Source organism: Pan troglodytes, chromosome 9 (assembly GCF_028858775.2).
Source record: "Pan troglodytes isolate AG18354 chromosome 9, NHGRI_mPanTro3-v2.0_pri, whole genome shotgun sequence".
NCBI lineage: Eukaryota > Metazoa > Chordata > Mammalia > Primates > Hominidae > Pan > Pan troglodytes.
In genome coordinates this window covers 70,579,870-70,602,652 of record NC_072407.2, presented here as the reverse complement: position 1 = coordinate 70,602,652, position 22,783 = coordinate 70,579,870, and the positions used below count along the sequence as shown (strand labels likewise).

At 42.5% G+C, this 22,783-nt stretch overlaps 1 protein-coding gene across 50 annotated transcripts in view; it reads right to left on the bottom strand.

The window, feature by feature from the left end:
* PPP6R3 (protein phosphatase 6 regulatory subunit 3) overlaps nucleotides 1–22,783 on the bottom strand; it is a 153,984-nt gene that overhangs the window by 56,664 nt on the left and 74,537 nt on the right. For all 50 annotated transcript variants that reach the window (XM_001173771.7, XM_009423582.4, XM_001173705.7 and 47 more), the window contains 6 exons: nucleotides 21,984–22,216; nucleotides 14,852–15,038; nucleotides 11,666–11,803; nucleotides 8,684–8,749; nucleotides 5,606–5,718; nucleotides 1,173–1,286 (listed from right to left, as the gene is read on the bottom strand). In XM_001173771.7, the coding sequence (XP_001173771.1) occupies nucleotides 1,173–1,286; nucleotides 5,606–5,718; nucleotides 8,684–8,749; nucleotides 11,666–11,803; nucleotides 14,852–15,038; nucleotides 21,984–22,210 (845 nt within the window). In that variant the 5' untranslated portion in view covers nucleotides 22,211–22,216. The remainder of the gene's footprint in view (nucleotides 1–1,172; nucleotides 1,287–5,605; nucleotides 5,719–8,683; nucleotides 8,750–11,665; nucleotides 11,804–14,851; nucleotides 15,039–21,983; nucleotides 22,217–22,783) is intronic.

Genomic DNA, 22,783 nt, shown 5'->3' with positions numbered 1-22,783 from the left:
TGGGAAGACGGCACCGTACCGCTGGGGTGGGAAGAGGGCACTGTACCGCTGGGGTGGGAAGAGGGTACTGTACCGCTGGGGTGGGAAGAGGGTACTGTACCCCTGGGGTGGGAAGATGGTACTGATTTTCCTAGAAAGAGACAGGTAGGCAAACAACCCCCAAACTACAACATACTTGAAGCAGTGCCATCACACTGCCCTTCCATTAGTATTGACCAAAGATTAGGCAAAGCAGCAACAGAGATCAGGAATTGAGGAAGCAGGGGTTGGTTGGTAAGGTTATCTTCACTATTTTGCTAGAAACCATAATTACACCGCTAAAAGTAAATCCAGAAACCCTGAATGGCTGAAGTTTCATATGCTAAGGATGGACTCTGTCCCTTGCTTAATGAATGAATTTTGGGGTAAAAAATACAAAATTCCAACCTCTACATCACACAATCCCAGAAAACTTATACATACCTCTTCAGATTCTCATGCTCTAAGAGCAGTTAGAAAACTCTGATAATGAGTAAATCTGCACTGGACATAAATTATAAAGAATAACATGACACACATGAAATGGCTGGTCCAGGGGCGAAGGCCACACATGTGAAAAGCAAGACTTTATTTTTGATTATAAAACATGTAGAAGAAATTTGTCCTTAAAGCTCAAGCCACCTGCCCACGCATTTTAAGACAGCCTCTGCTCAAGTGCCTTCAAATGTGAAACCCAGGAAAACACCACCTAAAGGCCTAAGTATCTGCAGAAAGGAATGAAAGGAATCACAAGACAGAGAGACGTTCTGAATGGCCAGGAGAGCTACCCACTGACCAGGAACACCTATTTTTAATTATCATGAGCAAGAAATAAGCTTCTCTGTTTTTCAGCCATTATACATGTTTTTGATTATAGCATTTATTATAGTAGCATTTTCCTAACTACCACTACCAAAAAAATATATGACTAGAGTCTAAATACTGCCAATAAATAGTGTCACCAAAACATAATTTTCAACTGCATCCCAATATGTGGTATTCATATAAAATTAGGCTATGGTTTATATAGCAGAAGAAGAATCAGCAACTGCAATTCAAAGGTACGCTATTACAGCTTATCCACCAAGAATTTAACTCTTAAATCTGAAAGCAAAACAACATGGTTCATTTTGTAAGATATAAGAAAAGCTTACGTTGGTCGTCGTGTCTCAAGTAAAGTCAGCAATATCTGGATTGCACTGACTATGGCTGACTCATTTTTCTCCTTGTGGAAAATATTTGATAGAAGCTGCTCTATAATTTCTTGCCTAGGGAAACAAATCAATAATCACTAACTGCAGTATCACTTATCACCAACAACCTCAGAAAAAAAGACGACGGTACAAGACAAGCATCACTGAAGAGTTCATTCTTGGGCATATTTGTTTTACTACTTTATTTCTATATACTTATTAAAGTAGGCAATTGATCCTATTTATAAATTACACACATGCACCCGCACACAAACACACTCACTCACTCACCCTTCTATCTCTTTCCCTCAGCAAAATAACCTGGGCCATGCTTGTCTTTGCCAATTTTGTTGAGAGCCAACAGAATCTCAAGACAAAGTCACCTCCTACTCAAACCAAGACTCTGATGATGATGATGACTGGGGCTGGGGGTGGCAAGAAGACATAGAACCTTTCACCCTCACTAAAGAAGGGAAAACATTCAGAAAGGCTAATTAGAACCCATGAATGTTTTCCTACAAAAGCATAAATGTGTAATTAGCAAAGATCTAAAACAGAAAAAAGAAAACATCAGTTGTTGCATTTTACTCTACAAATAAAATTTGAAAAAGCAAAATAAAATGGCAGCAATGAAATAAATGTGACTAAATTAAATGTCCAAAAAGCATTATCTGCAGGCTCTTTCCATTACACTTCTCTCATACATAGTAAGATAACAATTAACATAAACCAGTTCATTGAATTTATATGAACATTCTCAAGGAAAACTTTAGTTTCTTAGCCTCTCAGTAATTTTCGAAATCCATGTGAATTAAGAAATGGACGCCAGGTGCAGTGGCTCACACCTGTAATCCCCACACTTTCGGAGGCCGAGGCAGGCGGATCACAAGGTCAGGAGTTCGAGACCAGCCTGACCAACATGGTGAAACCCCATTTCTACTAAAAAACACAAAAATTAGCCGGGCCTGGTGGTGCACGCCTGTCATCCCAGCTAATCAGAAGGCTGAGGCAGGAGAATCGCTTGAACCCGGCAGGCAGAGGTTGCGGTAAGCTGAGATCGCGCCACTGCACTCCAGCCTGGGTGACAGAACGAGACTCCACCTCAAAAAAAGAAAAAAGAAAAAAAAGAAAAAGAAAAGAAAAAGAAATGGAATCTCCCTTACAGTGTGACTGACATGCAGCTGGGTTGTCCTTGGTTGCTCACCTGACACCTCATCCCAAGGTATAGCTGTGTTCAGTGTACTGTACACCAGTTCCTTGATCACCTCTTGCCAACGTAGGGCAGGAAATAGGAGAGAATCTCTTTCTATTTTGGGGAAACAAAACTAGTATCTAACCGAACTTGAGAAGGTCCCCTTGCAAGAAGAGGTTTTTCAAGTACTCTCAGACCAGCAATAATTGCTTGTGAGATCTCTCACCAAAAGAGTACTATAAAAGTCACTTAACACACAGCAGTCTATACACTAACTATTAGGTCTGGAACCAAGCTCTGGAAAACAAACTATCTTTTAAAATAAACATGTTTTTCTTTCAACAGCAGCCTCACCCCAGGTGGAGGGGTACTGACAGCATGTGACTGTGGAGGTCCACACTCTCTTCATTCAACCATAGCGCTCTTACTCATCAGAGGGCACTGTCACTTTCGTCAATACAGATGCCTGAAGATGGCTAACAGAGGCCCTAGCCATTTCACCGCTGTGTCAAATTGGAAGTCTACTGTATCCATGAAAGAATTCTACTAATGGACAAGAAAAACATAATAACCAGCGAAAACTTGACAGTCAAAATACAATACCACAATAGCTACGCCATCTTCTGAGTTTTACCTAAACACGCAAGTATCACCAAACCCAGAAGAAATAATAAACCAAAGGACTGAAGCTTATCAAACAAAATAAAAGGAATGCCTTCACATTCTTTCAATAAAAAGATATTTAATTACATGCGAGAAAATATATTCACTTTCACATTTTAAAAAATAGCAGTTTCTGGATAGACATCACTAAAACTCATGATATGAGCTGTTTCCTGCATGAAGCCATCCAGGTTCTTTATCCCTGCCTTTGGGACAATGGCTCATTGTTTTTTTTTTTTCGTTTTTTTTTTTTTTTTTTAATGAGAAATTCACTTACAAAAAACCAACTGGCTCAAGTGAATGGGATCAAACCCAACTTGTTATAAGGTCATTAGTATCAAGAATTCAGATACAGAGTCTATTCTAACATAACTGTTTTTTAAAAATTTTTGAACTTCAAAAATTTCCAGTCACTAAATAAAATGCATTCAATTTAAGCCCAGATTGCTTCCCAAGCCAAACATTCTTTATTTAACACTTCAGTCCGCTTTCTGAGATTTCTTGGTACCTGCTCTTTAGCATCTTCTTTAACCTTAGCTCATTTCAAATTTTTCCATATGTGCTATCTGTGCTTAACATTTACGCATGTGATGTTCATATATACAGTGGAGTCCACACTGTGGGTTACCTGGCATCATAATATAGAGCTCGGCAAGCTATGTGTACATTATGTATTGCCAGTACAGTGATTTAATAATGTAATATCATCATTATTAAATAACTATGATTTATCAAATAGATATTACATATTATCACATAATATATCAAATATATACAGATGCTATTATGATTAATAAGTTTACTAAAATGGAAGTCTTTTCTCACTGTGTATTGTCTGAATCAACAGACACTAAAAAGATGTGCAGTGTGTCAAATATTAGAAGTGGTTGGTTCTTATTCTCAAACAGACTGTGGGAAGCACTGTGACAGATTTTCTTTCCACTGTTAAATGCAATGGAGGTTTTACTTGGCAACAGGGCCATTGATTCATCAGGTCCATGTATTTGAACACATTTACTCCAACTAATTTAATGATGTAAATCCTAGGCATTTACCTATCTTCATCCAGAAATTAGCTACCTGATCTAGGACTAAAACACAGCTTGAAATATAAAAGCTAGTGTGCACATGGGCTCTGGTGGCTAGGTTACACATTGGGTCCAAATAAAGCTGTGTGGACGGAAGGCTTGGAGCGGCACTGAAGAACTTAGCAATGACTACTAAGCAGTGTGATATTCAGGCAGAACCTGCACTGTCTACTATGGGAGCCATTCACTACATGTGGCTATCAAGCACCCAAAATTTAACTCGTCTGACCGGCATGTTCTAAGTGTAAAATACACATTGGATTTCCAAGACTTTGGGCAAAAACATTTTAAATTACATGTGGCTTTGATTCTATTTCCACTGGGCAGCACTGTAGTGAGCCATATGAAACTGCTGATATTCAACATTTCTAACCTACTGAAATGGCAATTTTACAAGGTTCAACCTAATTAATATCACACTTAGTATTTGAATGTGGGGTGTCTTATATGTTTTAAAGGACTATATATGCCATAGTGCAAGAATTACTAAAATGGGACAGGTAAGATGCCATTTTACTCAGAAGCCGGCAATCTTTTGTAGTTTTGCTACTTCAGAGAACTCAACCCCTTCGTATTCTACATGCTAGGAAAACACAATTCCACTTCGCAAAGACAGGGTTGAAGACACATTAACTTGTCTGTAATGTATTCCCTGCCTGTCTTACATATGTCCAGGAAATAATACATTTTATTTTAATAAAACGGCATTATAGGTAGTTAAGCCAAAGATGCAAAAGAGCCTCAATATACAGCAGGAATAAAACGGATTGACAAAAGCATTAAAAACAACAATAGAAGTAAACCGAAGCAAGATTGCCATTAGTACTTAACAATGCTAGCTGTATGCATATTTCCCAATTATTCTCCCATAGTGAGGAGTGGCCTGATTATTCTCTATTAAAATAACGTTCAGCTGTTTGAATGCAGGTCAAATATACATGCCCATGTTGACAGTAAACATTCTTTTTAAAAACATGTGAATCTAGAAAAAACAGCACCCCATCCCCAAGCTGTCTTCAACCTAAACATGAGATAACTGTCCCTAATCGGCTGCAAAGATACAATAAATCCTTAAACATCATCTGACAAAAGCTGCTGAATAAAATGCACAACATTCGTACTTACACAAGACTATTCTTCATCAAAAGACCCTTGGAAGCTGTGACTACAGTTATTTCTAAATGACTACCACATCTTAGGATGGCTCTACAGAATTCCATTTTACAAATAATTGGAAAACTCAAAGTCTAGATATAAATGTCATTTATCTTCTTACCCTGCCAAACTTCTACTGAGATAAAAGAAGCAGGTTTCCCTACCTTCTCACCCACCCAAGGTTATTTTCAAGGCACATGATTCCCACATAAGGAACACTTACCAATCACTCACAATGGTAACACATGGAACAGCATCAATATGAAAGAAGAACAAGAACAGAGTTTTACACATACTTTTCTAGAGTGGCAAGCAGGGGGTCGGGCTCTGTACTGTTCTGAATTTGTAACATCTGGTCTCTGCTCAGGCGAACAATTTCACAAAGTGATTGTGATGCATTTGAATGTCGCTAAAGGAAAAAAGTACAATTTTAACCATAAAACATGTTAGAAGTTAAATTTATAATTTAAAAATGAAAGGGAAAGTTATTTAAGAAATAACAAATTAACACTGGCCATAAGCTTCAGTGAGCAAAAGGTCAAGGCCAAGAGAGATCACATCACGAGTATTGTATTTTGTCAGGTGAATGAGCTTTATAATAGTGCACAGTACATTACTGCTATGTGCAGGGAGATGTCGTCAAGGTTCTGATGAGGAAAAATTTCTAAAATAGTTGGGAAAAAATACAGATTGAGCATCCCAAATCGAAAATGCTCCAAAATTTAAAACATGACACTCAAAGGAAATACTCACTGGAACATTTCAGATTTCTAGGTCCAGGATGCCCAACCAGTATAATGCAAATACAGGTATTCCAAAATCTGAAAAAAACTGAAATCCAAAATACCTCTGGTTCCAAGCATTTCAGATAAGGGATACTCAACATGTATCCCCAAAATACACTCTTACCAGCATAGAAGGATGCACATACTTTTTTTGAATTAAAAAAAAGTGAAAGTACAGCTGCGTGCAGTGGCTCACACCTGTAATCCCAGCACTTTGGGAGACTGAGGCAGGCAGATCACCTGAGGTCAGGAGTTCGAGCCCAGTGTGACCAACATGGAGAAACCCCATCTCTACTAAAAACACAAAATTAGCCAGGCGTGGTGGTGCATGCCTGTAATCCCAGCTACTCGGGAGGCTGAGGCAGGAGAATCGCTTGAACCTGGGAGGCAGAGGTGACGGTGAGCCGAGATGGCGCCATTGCACTCCAGCCTGGGCAACAAAAGCGAAACTCCGTCTCAAAAAAAAAAAAAGTAAAAGCAAATACAGTTTTCTGGAAAATGCCAATGGATAAGAAATATTAAGCCTTCTCTCAGTGTATTGACCTTACAGAAAAGCTCTAAAATCTCAGCACCCAAACACATTTTATTCTCTGGAATAAGAAACTGAGCATAACTCAAAGACTGAGCAATGTGCTCCCAATACAGGCAGAACACTTGTATTCTAGAAGAGAGGAGAGCACAGATTAGGATATCCAAACCCACTGACTGGAATCAGGAGCCTAGCATTTCCTTGGTAACTATCAACTGGCCAGTATAATTTTAACATGGAATTCATCACTTAATACAAAACAGAAGTTATCAACAGGACTGTCCAAAAACCAAAATTAACTTTCTTGTAAGTCATGCAGAGAAGGTACTCATGTCCACAATGCAGTGTCCTTCTCAAAAAACTTGTTGCAGAATTGGACTTCTCCATTATCAATTTCTCCTGGGCCCTTCAGACAGTCCCTACTGAGCAATCCTCTTCCTAGCCCATTGAGCAATCAAGTTCCTCTGCTCAAGAACATGAACCTAGCAAGGAGTAAGCCTCATTCATGGAAACTCCTCCCTGTCAACGGGGCAGGCCACACTCCTGTCATGGCTCTCCACGGCCTGCACAGGCCACACTGTCATCACAGGGAAACCTGCTCCTAGAACCACACTCCCCTGCCCACAGGAGGAGGGCTTATCACCCCAGCTAGGTTGAGAGCACCTTCTAAGCAGGGGCTCCCACATTCCCAATCCATGTCTGCACTGGATGTGTCCACAATGTCAACTCTGCTAACAGTAACAACTACTGCAAAGGAGCATACCTTGCATTCTCCCAAAGAGGGATAATGGGGAAGTGACAGTCCCTTTAATAAAGTCCAGGTATGAAAAGTTTCTGAATGGATCAGAGTGAAAGGGTTTCGCTCTACTATCACAGAAAATGTATTTCTGTGAGAGAGAGGAGCCTCCACTGCATGTCTCTTTCTGCACAGCTCCTCTGCTGTGCTCGCTCTCCCATCTAACCTGCAACCTAGAGGCACACAAGGAGATTCTCCCAGCTTCAGGACAAACTTTGAATTGCCCTTAAACCAACTCCTTTGTAGATATTAGGCTGAACCATAGAGAACTGTCATGTCTGTAGGTAAAAATGGATGACTACTGCCAATTTTATACGGCTTGGCCGAGATACTTAAGGTGGTAACCTTATAGATCTCTTCTAGAGACACACACACCCACTGGTCCCAACAGGCATTCCCTAACAGGCATTCCCTCAGCACAGAGTTCAATCTGCAAACTCCAAATCTAGCTTCAATCCTACACCCAAGTCAACCTTTAGCACCTAGGACTAAGGCCAAACCTGTCAGAGCTTAACAGCCACGGCTAGGAAGTATAACAAAGTTACTGTAGGGGCTCAATGGTGACCAACATCCCACTTCACTGCCTGCAAAGCTGTAATCAGACTGGATAAAACAAATGCAAATGTGGCCACATCAACTGCTACAGATGGGTATAAAAATAAAGAGGAGGCCGGGCACAGTGGCTCACGGCTGTAATCCCAGCACTTTGGGAGGCCGAGGCTGGTGGATCACAAGGTCAGGAGTTCAAGACCAGCCTGGCCAAGATGGTGAAACCCCGGTCTCTACTAACAATACAAAAATTAGCCAGGGTGGTGGCGGGCACCTGTAATCTCAGCTACTCGGGAAGCTGAGGCAGAGAACTGCTTGAACCTGGGAGGTGGAGGTTGCAGTGAGCTAAGATCGCGCCACTGCATTCCAGCCTAGGCGACAGAGGGAGACTCCGTCTCAAAGGGGAAAAAAAAAGTAAAAAGGAGCATAAACAAAGGAGGTTTGTACAAAAACGAGCTGGTTCAGCATGAAATACCGGCTCTAGAAAGGAGATGGTGCTATAACAAGGGCCTGCTGTTGTACACTTCTGGAAATTTTCTGAGTATTGGCAAAGTGTAATATTGTTTAGGAAAGTATCAACCTTAAGAACACTAGATCGCTGCTATTCTCCCTGTATGCTCTGATCATGTTCACATTTAATATAAGTATGCTCTGTGCCCAATAAACAGTTTTTTTTTTTTTCTAATCAAGTTTACAGTCACACAAGTGAACTTACATCTTCTTCTTGCGATGGATGAACTATTTCCACAAGCCTCTGGATAATTTTCTCCTCATTTAACCACTGTAAAACACATTGTAGAAGTAATCATAGCAATGAGTGGCTCTTGTTCAAGCCCCAATGTAGATTAACATACTTGGAAATATCCATCACATTTTAAGTAGAATGTTACAGGTTTCTCTGGACTTTGAACACTACAGAAAATTAAAAGTCCCCCAAGGAAAATGCCAGTGAATATATTGTTTTAACAATGGCCAACAGTACCAACAACTCCCCAAATTACAATACCCACACACTAAAATTCTATATATCAGCTTCTTAGCCATGAGGTCACCCCCAGACATTTAGGACTAAAAGGGTTTGTAGGTTAGTTCTTAAGAAGAGAGGGCTGGGAGATTAAGAAGGATGGAATTTATACATTTTCTGTAAGAGCACGTTCATTCCAAGCTTCAGAAAGATTGAGAAGAGCAATATTTAGCACCAAGTCTCTGGGTTAAGAAAAACACAGGATGAACAAACGGGACTTTTAGATTACAAAACCAAACCCACTGCAGGAAACGTGGGGGCTGGAGGAAGCACAGAGGCAGAGTTTTTCCGCCCTGTCATGTGCTGGCAAAGAGCTATGGCCATCTCCTTTTAATCCAGGTATGAAATGCTACAGTGAATGAAAACATAAAAGGAATCCAAATTCAGAAAAAATAAAGGAAAAATCATCTGGCTTAACATTAATGCCATAAGAAGTCCAAAACACCATCATCAACAAGGCAGCTCACTACCTAGAAAGGACACCACCCCTCCTCTGCTCATAAAAAGCCCGGAAAGCTGAAGGAGACTAGGGCGGGCAGCGGGGGCAGAAATCAAACACAATTTGCTTAAAGAACAGAGAAGAAACCCTGACACTCTCTGGCTGCTCAATGAAAACACCAAATAAAGGAAAATGTGAAGCTATTAGGTAGGCACCACAGAGGTAGAGGCCCAACTTCATATTTTAATATCTGTTTTAAAATGTGCACACAAATTCTCCGAGAATCTTGTTCAAATGTATATTCTGATTCAGTAGGCCAAGGAAGAGACCTGAGATTACAGATCTCTAACAAGCTCACAAGTGATGTCTAGGACCACTCTTTGAGTAATAATGTCCTGAAACAGAGGAGAGTAAACATCTATGTGAGGGGCGGGGCATTCCTGACCACTACAGGAGAAACCAGGAAACTTTCCAGGCGGCGAACTAATCAATCCCAGACCCCTGCTGTCTCCACAGCTATTCACAGGCACCTACATTCCAAGCCCACTTCTGTAGTCATCCCCGACTGTGGATCCACAAAATCAAAAGACATTTAGGGGTTTCTAACTAACCTTTCCCCAACCTACACCTTTATCAACCTCCTATCGCTCTCTCTCTCCAGAAACACACTGATTCCTTTGGAAACCAGACAGGTCCTAAACTTGAACCCAGAAGCAACCAAAGGATTAAACTGGTTCCAGTAAACCATCCTGAATAAATCTCTCCCTATGATAATTCCAATATAAAGGTGATAACCCCCTCCCTGTCCTCAGTCTTCCCCAGAATCCTCAACCTCTTTTGAGAAAAGATACATCTACAAAGACACACCCAAAAGGAAACAGGTGTCCCAATTTAAGGTCCCTGCCAACAGACAAGTCCCAGGACACCCACTAGACACACCCAGCTGTTTACTCACAGTGATCACAGTGCCTGGGTCACCAACAAATCCAGCCCTGACACCATCACATAAATGCACACCTGGCACACCTCCCTACCTCACTGGAACATGCCCTGCCCTGGGCACCACCTGAAAGACCTTCCTCCTCATAGGCCCTCCTAGTCCTTGAGGTCTTAAATAATAATTAGCATTCTCAATAAAACTCATTTCCAAAGAAATGAGTAAGTTCTAAGGTTGCAGGTTAGTATTAAAGATGGATAGACTGAAGCATGGTTCTGCAAAGCTTCTGAGAAAGGGAAGAAAGGGAGGGGGACTGGGAGCAGTGGCTCACGCCTGTAATCCCAGCACTTTGGGAGGCCCAGGCGGGCGGATCACCTGAGGTCAGGAGTTCGAGACCAGCCTGGCCAACATGGTGAAACCCTGTCTCTACTAAAAACACAAAAATTAGCCAGGTGTGGTGGCGGACACCTGTAATCCCAGCTACTCAGGAGACTGAGACAAGAGAGTTGCTTGAACCCGGGAGGCAGAGGTTGCAGTGAGCCAAGATCACGCCACTGCACTCCAGCCTGGGCGACAGAGTGAGACTCCCAACTCAAAAAAGAAAGGAAGAGGGAAAGACACAAAAGACAAGAAGAGAAGGCAGAGATGGGAGCCTGGGAGAAACCTTATTTTCAAGTTACTCACACCCTCCCCTCTTCCCACCCAAATTCTACCTGAGACATCTATTCAAGAGGCACACATCCTAAAAATCACCATCTGTCTACATTTTAAAATATGTCCTTCTCAAAGTAAACTCTGTTCTCCTTATCCTTTGCTCCTCTGTACCCATGAGAAGAGAATTACTTCTGAAGCCTGAATCCCTGGATACATCAACACCTCTCCGTTTTGACCTTCAGAGGTGGCCCTGAAGAGTGTGGCCTCATAACATACTCAAATGGGACTTAGAGCTCCCAACCCTCTCACTTCTGCTTTTACCATCAGAACCAGCTTTAAGACAAATGCTCAACCCATAAAGTCTCGCCACCCCCATAAAAAGCAAACCAGCAAAAGGAAAAAATACTCACAACAAAACATCCTACATACCTAGGGATGTGCCCATCTGAAATTCTAGTTCTGCAAAATCTGGATCTCTTCCTATCTTGGAACAACCTTTCTTCCCCACCCTGTTACCTGCTCCCCAGACAACCCTCTGCTACCAACCCTAATCCCATGCATTCCTTCCCAGCACACAGCAGCCTGGTGGGCTCACATGCCAGCACCCTAACCCCAGTCAACAGCAGGTCAGAATTCTACTCACATTCAGCACATCTTGCCTGGGCTGTGGAGGTTCAATACACGTCAGGAGCCTGAGCAACAAATCCATGATAGCAGAAGTTCCTATGTGCTTTATAATAAGGTCTACAAAATCATGCTTCTTCTTTAAGAAATCCACAATCTAGAGAAGAACACATCAGAAACTGAAAGACATGTAACTTGGAAACTATAAACTTTACCTTTTAAGTCCCAACCCCGACTCCTCCAAATTCTACCACTACTTTAGGTTGAGAAATGGCAAATGCTGAATTAGCAACAAGGTATCAAATTGGAAAGCCTGGCTAATAGTTACAATACTCAAAATACCCCTTGGAAAAAAATCCCCTAAATTAGCACATGTCCATTAATACAAATACAACTTAACAGAATCTTTTATTTCTATTCACTTTCATTATTCATTCTCAAAGAATGGTGATCAAAAATTTAATATGCCTATAAAGAGCAAGAGAATATACCATTTTACAGTTTATGAACATAAAGCGTGTCTGTTAGATTTTGCACTAAAATAAGTAATATTCAAAATCCTAATTGGACTCTAACAAGCATGAGAAAAAAATTTCAAAACAAAGATTTCTACTCCAGTCAAAATAACTAACTCACCTGGCTACACAAACATCGCCTTTGATTTTGACTTCACCAATTCACTCCAATAGCTTAGCACAAGAAGGGCAGCTGGTGGAGAGGCAGAGAGCTACCCTGAAGGAACGTGAGAATGGCCACGGAAATCAGGCCCCTGTTGCTGGTCTCTTCTGCTCTGGGAGACCAGGGAGATGACTCTGTCCCATGCATCCCTGTGTCCCATACAGCCTTGTTGCCTCTGCCTCTGTCCGTGCGCACGTGTCATCTATTCCCAAACCCTCTGCGAGTCCCAGGGGGAGTGTCGCAGCTGCTATATAACAGGATCTCACTAAAATTTCTCAAAAGCCCCGGGGCGTCGGGGGTTGGATAACTCACCCCCACCGCCACACCCCATTAGAGATGAGGAAACCAAGGCTCAGAAACTATCTTCCAGAGCTAAAAGGTGGCTGCCTGGGATTTAAAATTGGATATGTATGCCACAAAAGCCACAATCTTTCCATTATGCCACATGAAGTCTAATAGCCAGAAATGACAACTAAAACTGCTTCATACAATTAGGTATAAATACAGGATTAACCAACACACATTGCTTCTCTAGACAATGAGGTCAAGCATTATGATATAAAACTTCAAGAAATGATATGACACATAAATAATTCACTCACAATTGGATCCCACAAGTTTTTAAAAGGACAGTAGAGGAGAAAGGACGAAAAAAGTCACATGTGTCCCAAGTATTCCGTAATTCAGTGCCAGAAACACCAAACCTGGAGCCCAAAGGAATAAATCCCAGCTAGTGTGGTGGACAGTATAGCACTGTCAACAGGGACCTGTGGCACAGATGACCCCACTGGGGTGCTGACTCATGCAGCACTGAAGATGCCCCACCATCCCACTTCCTGTTCCATGAGCTAACAAATGCCTTTATTGGTTAAGCCAGTTGAGTCTCAATTTTTGTCCTTACTTACAGTTGCATACATCCCTACTAATACTATCACATAACAGAAAACCTTTATTTACACTCCTAATTTACAAAGGATAAAGAAATGCCAAGTTTGATCTTAACTCACAGCCACTGAATCCTCTTGCTATCATTCATACAGTCCTGACAGGGAAGTGTAACAAGCAAAAGGCCGAGGGGCTCTTGTCTCAGAACATAACTGGCAAGGTTTTAAGTGTATTCTCTCTCTTTATGTGTACACTGAAAATCGGGGCTCGCAAACTTGGATTCCAACAGCACAGAAGTGAGGAGAAAAAGCACAATGAAGCATAATGTCTGGATAATGGCTACAACAACCATCCCTGAGAACTGCCTGGTAATATCAGGGTGATAGGATGGCTTCCACTCTCCTAAAACAGCCAGCAGTTCTTGTATTTCTAACTAGAAGGCAGAAAAAAAGAGACAATCTACATTAATCATGATTTGGGGATTATTACCAAAGTGAAAAGAATCTCATTTCCAATCAACTTAGAAAGCTTATCCTACTCCATTAAGTGAAAGAAAGAAATATCTCTTTCTAAAATAAAGCATGTATCCACTTTGCCTTGGCATAGGACAGGACACACTGGGCCCAAAATAGCTCCAGTCCTTCCACAAGTGCTGATAGCAACAATGGGTCACCCAGAGCCATTTTCTATCATGAAGGATGGCAGAACCAACTGGTTTGACCACTTTTACCCCGTATCATCACACCTATACTTGCAATTCTGGCAAATCTGCTATAGTTTATACTTGAATATCTGAGGCTCTAGTTGTTCCCTGAGTGCCTATTTCCATAAAATGACTAAAATCTCCAGATAAGCAGATCCTTTTTCACAACAATATCCACTAAAGCGGTGGTTCTCAAATGTTAGCATGCATCAGAGTTAGCTGGAAGGCTTGCTAAAACCCAGACTGCTGGGCCCACCTCTCAGAGTTTCTGATTCAGCAGGTCTGGAATAGGACTCAAGAACTTACATTTCTAACAAATTCTCAGGTAATACTGAGGGGCTGCTGGTTCAGGGACCACACTTAGAGAACCAAGTGAAGTTTCTGTCAAACCACACTGGATAGGAACAGCACAGCTACAAATGTACACAGCAGTCTATACACTCAGATGTCTCAAGCCTGACCCTGGAGAAGTTTTGAGTAGAATCAAAACAGAATCACCATTAGTACAAACCAATCACCAATTACATTTGTGGGAAAGGTTTTTGGTTTAAGCTTCATCTCTGATCATCAATGGGGGAAAAACAAAACAAAGCAATTGTTTGGTGACATATTCAACTGCTTAGTTATTATACTTGCCATCTTAGTTAAGCCCTGTCTTCACAAATGGGTACCCAATATTCTCATCTTCTACCCACTTCTCAAAAGAGGAAACCAAAGTATGCTAACAAATTAAGTGAAATTTGAGATTATGCCATATTAGAAATATTCATTAACATACAAATAGTATGTGAGTGCTTAGAATGTTTAAAGTTTAAAATACATTCTCTTATAGAACCTGAACTTAAGGCAAAGTTAGAACTCTTAAAGCAACAAGTACTGGGGGATCACCTCAAGGGGATGATCAGCCCTAATACTTACCTTTTGGAAAATCATATTTACCTGTTCTGGTTTTCTGCTGATAAGAATACTTAGCACCTTGCTGAAGAAACTGGCAAGTAGCGGATTCAAAGGGGAATCGTTTAGGAGGAAGCTATATAATTTCATTAGCAAGGATTCATCTTCTCCCAGTCTATCATTCATCTGGGAGACATCAGAAGTGAGCAACTCACAAGATATATTTGGATACCTAGAAGAACAGGATATTTACATCATCATCTTTATTAACAGTTTAATTACATAAAGATAAACACAAATCAGAAAGGCTTCCCAAGATTTTGTGAAAAAAATAAAATCATTTACTGGAAATCAGGAAATCATTTCAATCCATTCTGTTCAACCAACCTCCAGACTAAAATAAATTTTCTACTATCTAAAAAATTGTTTTTAAACCAAGCTTTAATAAGAATACATTTTCCCTGAAGAAACTAGAGCACACCTAGTACTCAGAAGCCCAGAGAGGTCATGCTGCAGGGCCCGGGCCTTCTCCACGATCAGCGAGGAAAGCGGCTGGACGTACGAGCCATCAGGCTACAGCCTCCTCTGGCATGGGAAGCAGCAAAGCTTGCGGACAACTGTGGAGGACACTGGTTTCCAGGAAACTGCACTGCATGCAGCACCTTGTAATGACTTAAGGCACTCTGTAGGGACCTGGACCAGCCTTTATCTTTAGATGGGTTGTAAATGGTACTAAGTCTATATTACATCTTAAGAGAGTAAGCATCCTACTATAATGAAGGGGGGAACAGGACATCAGCCTGGGCTACCAAGGCAGGAAGCAGTATACAAAAAAAATCTTGTCCTAGCTATTTAGGAGGCTGAGATTAGAGGATCACTTGAGCCCACAAGTTTGAGGCTACAAAGAGCTATGACTGTTGCACTCCAGCCTGGGCAAGAGTGAGACCTTGTGTCAAAACCAAAACAAAACAAAACTAGTGCTCTCCACATCAGCCTTCCAGTATCTGGATATCAGCACAGACACAAAGTCAGCCCACCATGAGTCTTCACCATGCTGTCTCTCCTGTAGAAGGCCCACGGCTAAGAACATGACACCTGCTCTATCTGGACCCACACAGGCTCTTCTACAGACCCCATGGCTTTAGAAATGCTTGCCTCTGACAACCAGACCACTGACCCTCTGCAAACAGGCAGCAGGTCCATTTTCTCCACTTACTCCTACTATGACAATCCCGTGTCTGTTTTCACTAGCAACAACAGAGACGCTGAGCCTATCCAGACGATACTCTAGCTGACCCAGAATTACTCTGCTCTTACACTCCTCCCTGCTGGACAGCCAGGACCCAGCGCCCCAACAAGTCATCAGGAGTGGCAAGCTCAAAAGCTGAGCAAGACAGGGAGATGGCAAAATAGCCAAACGTGGCTGCATGACAAAAGAAACCAGGGAAGACTGGGGCGGGAGGGACACGTATACGACACACCTGGGGTATCCAAGGCAAGCAAGTGCTGCCTGCAGCAAGACCCTGGCACAAAAAGACCACTGGTGACGAACCAGAAAGCCACGGCACTTGACAGGCTCTGGTGTGAGGCCTAAAGACAGAAGAGTATGAGAAGGTCCCAAAATGAGTCTTTGTATAAAGAAAACAGAAAAGGAAAAAAAAAACAGACCTGGCAGATGTATGGGTCTTTGGGAAGTAAAGTCTCCTCCCTCAATTTACGTAGCATGGGCTTCAAGATGCCAGAATATAAACCCCTGTAAAGTAACCATTATCCCAGGAGTGGGCTGATGCAGCGGTTACAGGTGCAGCTACTAGAGTCACACTAGCTAAGTTCAAAACCGGCCTCTACCACTTACATGCTGTATAACGTTGGACAAGTTACTTAACCTCTCTGGGCCTCAGTTTCCAAGTTAGTAAGATTAAGACAATAGTCCTTATCTTATGGAGGAGGGGAGTAAAAAAGGCTGGGAAGAGGGCCTGGCATAAAGTAAATAAGTGTTTAATAAATGACAGCTGTTTTCATTCCTCTTTATTTTCACTATAAAATGGCAGAATGCTGCTAGAGTGGGTTGGGGAGATGCACTCACTCAACTGTCTTAATGTGGAAACTGCTGACAAACAGAAGATCAGTAAAAGGCAGCGGACTCCTGGCTGTGAATCAAATGCATGAGTGTTTTCTCCAAACTCTGACAGAGAAAGTCCAGATGAGCAACTTTAAAATTTGTTCACTTTTTCTAGGTGACTGGGTGGTATGACCTAACTCAAGAAGCATGCATAATGTTAGCCATTACACAAAAAGCTCAGAGTTCTGGTTCCAGACAGGCTGGGGCTACTCTCCTTCCCTCCCTCCTTAACATTCATGAAGCTTCTCAAGGCCGAGCGCGGTGGCGCACACCAACAGTCCCAGCACTTTGGGAGGCCAAGATGGATGGATCACCTGAGGTCAGGAGTTCATGACCAGCCTGGCCAATGTGGCAAAACCCCATCTCTACTAAAAACACAAAAATTAGCCAGGTGTGGTGGCACACGCCTGTAGTCTCAGCTATTCAGGAGGCTGAGGCACAGGAATCACTTGAACCTGGGAGGCAGAGGTTGCAGCCAGCTGTGACTGCGCCACTGCACTCCAGCCTGGATGACAGAGCAAGACTCTGTCTTAAAAACAAAACAAACAAACAAAAAAAAACAGCAGCTTCTCAAGCACCCAAAGATGCCTCCACTCCACCCTCGGCAAGACCCCTCCTCCTCCATAGGCTCTGACCTCGCTTCCTTTGCCTGAGAACACAGAGAAGGCAATCAGAAGGGAACCCAGCCCTATCACATCCCGACCTACAGCTAGGCACTTCCTCCTCGCTCCAGGGGAGTGGCCCTTGCTCCTGAGGTCATCTCCTGCATGTATGCTCTGGACCACATGCCCCCACCCCCACCCACTCCAGCACAACGCATCACTCGGCGGCCTGCTCCCTCACACTGGCTGTGTTTCCTCTGTGCTGCAACGTTCTCACAGGTCATCACTTCCATTTAGGAAAAAACAAAACCCCACACCACCCCGACTCCAAATCTGCCTCGACCTACCACTTCCTCTCTGCTCCTGTTACAAGAAATCACTTCAAAGAGTTGTCTCTGCTTGCCTCCAGGCTTTCACCTGGGCCCCTCCAAAGAACCTGTACTGATGGGGCCCATGATCTCCATGTTACAAACTGAGTGGTTTCTTATGAGCAGTACCGCTAACCCACTGTCCCCCCTCCTTCCTGAAGCCAGACTTCCCTTGGTTTCCAGGGTAGCAGCCCCCAGGTTCTTCTCTTGCATCCAATCACTCCTCCATCCCTCAGTGGAACCCAGGCCAGCCCACACTACCCATCTCCAGTTTCAGAAGCTTTCTTCTAGCTCCATCAGCTCTGCGGGCGATCTCATTCAGCCTTGTGGCTTTACATGTCCTCTGTCCACCTACTGCTAGGCCTCATCTCCACCTCATGTCTAACAGGCATTTCAAATGTGACAGGGCCAGACCCAAACTCCTGCCCTTTCCCTCTGCAATCTTATTTCACTGCCATAAAGCCACTCCATCCTCTCAACTGCCCAGGCCAAAATCCTCATAGTCACTCTTGACACTTTATCTCCCATTCCATACCTAGAGGAAACCCCTTCAGTTCTAACTTCATCTAGTGCCTCTGGAAATCTGACCGCTTCTCAACAATCAGGTCCACTAAGATCTTGTTTTTCTCTGCTGATCACTGCAGCCAACTGTACTTCCACTTCTGTCCTCCTACAGTCCCTAACCACAGAGCAGGCAGAGCACTCCTAAGGAACAAAGTCAGACTATGGCACAGGTTGCAGGAAGTCAGGGACCCCAAACAGAGGGACCAGCTGAAGCCATGGCAGAAGAACGTAGATTGTGAAGATTTCATAGACATTTATTAGTTCCCCAAATTAATACTTTTGTGATTTCTTATGTCTGTCTTTACTGCAATCTCTAAACATAAATTGTAAAGATTTCATGGACACTTATCACTTCCCCAATCAATACCCTTGTGCTTTCCTATGCCTGTCTTTACTTTAATCTCTTAATCCTGTCAGTTGAGGAGGATGTATGTCACTTCAGGACCATGTGATAATTGCCTTAACTGCACAAATTGTACAGCATGTGTGTTTGAGCAATATGAAATCTGAGCATCTTAAAAAAAGAACAGGATAACAGCGATGTTCAGGGAACAAGAGAGATAACCTTAAACTCTGACCGCTGGTGAGCCAGGCGGAACAGAGCCATATTTCTCTTCTTTCAAAAGCAAATGGGAGAAATATCGCTCAATTCTTTTTCTCAGCATGGAACATCCCTGAGAAAGAGAATGCGCACCTGGGGGTAGGTCTCTAAACTGGCCCCCCTGGGTGTGGTCATCTCTTATGGTCAGTGCAGAGGTGAGATAGACTCCAGTCTCCCATAATGCTCCCAGGCTTATTAGGAAGAGGAAATTCCCGCCTAACAAATTTTGGTCAGAGGGGTTGATCTCAAAACCCTGTCTCCTGATAAGATGTTATCAATGACAATGGTGCCCAAAACTTCATTAGCAATTTTAATTTCGCCCCGGTCCTGTGATCTCGCCCTGCCTCCACTTGCCTTGTGATATTCTATTACCCTGTTAAGTACTTGATGTCTGTCACCCACACCTATTCGCACACTCCCTCCCCTTTTGAAAACTTCTAATAAAAACTTGCTGGTTTTTGTGGCTTGTGGGGCATCACGGAACCTACTGACATGTGATGTCTCCCCCGGACGCCCAGCTTTAAAATCTCTCTTCTGAACTCTGTCCCTTTATTTCTCAAGCCGACTGACGCTTAGGGAAAACAGAAAAGAACCTACGTGAATATCGGGGCAGATTCCCCAACATGCACACATTTGCTCAAAACCCTCTGGTGGCTTCCCATCTCATCCCAAGTATAGCAAGCATCCTGGCTGAGCCTACTAGGCCCTGCATGGCCTGTCTCCAGAGGTGCTCCACCTTCACTCCAACCCTCCCTCCTTCCATTTTCCCTCATTCACAATGCTGCCCCTTCTCTGGCTGCCCAGATGTTCTTGGGGCACACCAAGCACATGAGCACATTAGTGCTTCCACACTTGCTGTTCCCCCTGCCTGGATGTTCCTGGTTGTAAGTGCCCACCTGGCAACCCCCTTAATTCCTGCATGGCTCTGACCAGATGGCACCATCTTAATTAGGCCTTCCCTGAGCTCCTCTGCCCACCCCACCACCTTCAGCAGTCCCTGTCTCGTCATGCTTCATTTTTCTCCAGAGGTCTTATCTGAAAAACTATTGGGGGACTTTTTAGTCTGGTTTACCCCAATACAGCAATTACTCCATCATCCCAAAACTACACAATCCCAGTCTAAACTTCCTTAAATGACTGTAGTCAACCATAACCCGAAAACACTTTCAGATCCCAGCTGAAAAACCCCTCTATGCTAATCTAGCTGTGGCATCATCCAAGATATGTTACACACAGGTGGTGACTCTGCTCAGGGCAGAAGCATGGCAGAGTACTGCCCTATCCAACTCAAGTGGTGCTCCTTCAAAATGGTACCGTGCAGAAGGCTGTGTCCAGAGGAGGTGCATTTGCTCTTGCAACCTCAAAGGCAAAAACACTGACGAAGCAATATAATACAAGTGCCACACTGTTATAACGGCGGGGGGCGCGCAGTACTTTTGTGGAAAGTAAGCCCTTCATAGAAGGCATGCCTACTCTTCAATGATTAAAACATTACTAGCCTCATTCAGCATATGAGGAAACAGACCCAAGAAGGGTAAGCTCCCTGCCCAAGCTCTCAGAGATTGGAAGAGAAGAGGGTCATACTCTTCTGAGGAGGCTGATCCAAAATCTGTGCTCTCTGATGCATACCACACTCCTCCATCAGGGATAAGCCCCAATTCAAGTAGCACCACCCACATGCTAGTTCACTGTGAAGGGATTTCCAAGTAGCAAAGTGTCTATCATTTGGGGGATGACAGCACACTAGTAGGTCTGTCACGGCCTCCCGGGCTCAAGTGATTCTCCTGCCTCAGCATCCCGAGTAGCTGGGATTACAGACGCCTGCCACCAGGCCCAGCTAATTTTTGTATTTTTAGTAGACTCGGGGTTTCACCATGTTGGCCAGGTTGGTCTCGAACTACTGACCTCAGGTGATCCACCTGCCTCAGCTTCCCACAGTGCTGGGATTACAGGCATGAGCCACCGCGCCCAGCCTTTCCTCCTCTTTTATTAAGACACTAATCTCTGAGTGGAGGCTTTCACTAAATGCAAAGTGTCAATGTTAATGGTTGGCAGAGAACATGACATCTCTGAAGACCTAAGCCACTAGCAACTTGAAAGCATTAACAAGTATTATTTCCCTAACAGCACATTTCTCCCCAAGAAGAAAGGAAAAGATGTCTGAAAAGAAAGGTAAACTGAGGGACAAATGGCAAGAGAGACACTACTAAAAGCCTAATTCTTCCTGTTCTATTAAGTTTATGTAATGCATCAATTTTTGTTTCTGAAGTTGCTCTATTTTCTGGGGGGAAAAGAGCCAAATATTTCAATAGAGTTGGATATGGAGAAATAATTAACTGACACCCCAATACTTTACATACCTATGGAGAGTTTCCAGAGGTTTGTAGAAAAAGTGTTACAGTGATGGTAATAAAGGATTCTTACTGTACTGTCGTTCTCTTTGTAAGCAGATTAAACTAGCAGACAAAATCCACTGTAGTTACCCATGGTACCCATTCCTTTACTTTCAGTGAATGAAAGGTCAGAATGTATTGTATAAGCAATGCTCTTCACAACCCCAAGCTCTGACTTAGATCTGCTGTGCGATTTTGCATAGTCACATCATGTCCATCTTCCTATTTGCAAAGTAAATATTTTAACCATTTTACTATTTTGAGAAATTTATCATCATTGTTTACAAAGCACGCTGCCTTTCCAGAAAACCTTTGAATGAAATTCAGAACGCTCATTTTTAAACTCTTGTGATTCCCTGGACTTACTGCTAGAATGGATTTTGCGCTCCACCGAGCCTGTCATTCTTGACTATCTTACCCTTCTGTAAATGGCAACAGTCACACTGGAGAATCCTTGAACAAGAGCTGTATATTCTACCCCCACTTCACTTTAGTCCCACTCTACAGAGAAGATTGAATTGTCTTACTTGTATCTGATCTTTTCATCCATGTCTTGAGGTGGTTCTTCTATAATGAATGAGACTAAATCTTCGAGACATTCTGCTTTTAACAGAAACTCTATAAGTTTGCGGTTCTGAGCTTTACATTCCTGTAAAACATCTTCCTCATCCATTAACTCCTTCAGTGTTACATCTTCTCTTTCTAGAAGTGTGTCTATGTGGGATGATGAGTGAAGATCAAATTTCCAAAACATGCTGGTCTAAACAAAATGCAGAAAGTATTTCATAAAATTTCAACTTTACAAATTAATTTTCCATAATTCATATTTCAGTTCAGTTTTACAATCTAAAATGCCAACTTGGCTCACATAAGTTAAATAAGCTTCACACTGAACCTATAAAATACTTTTTAATGCATTACTGGCAGGATTTTTTCCTTCTCAGAAAAGAAAATATTTTAATAGATAAAAAATTTTGACTTGAAAATGCTCAAAGCTAAAACTTGGGATGATTTTAACCTGCAAAAGTAATTCATCCATACTGTTAAGAAGTGATGCTGGGAAAGGAGAAAAGTCACCCTTTTCTTAAGGGTGAAGAACAGAATATCTTCAGCAACAAGTGATAAGCAGTGAGGCCTAAATATCTAGAAGGCTTCAGAAGACTAAAGAACTAAATGATCACTGCAAACCAGTACTTTCATAGTCAAAAGCCTGAAGCAATAAACTGGTAAAATCTGTGCCATTCTTAATATACTACTAAAAACTGAACACTAATTCTTGAGGAGTTAGAGAAACTGATTCTCCTCTGTTTACTAGGAAAACATGACA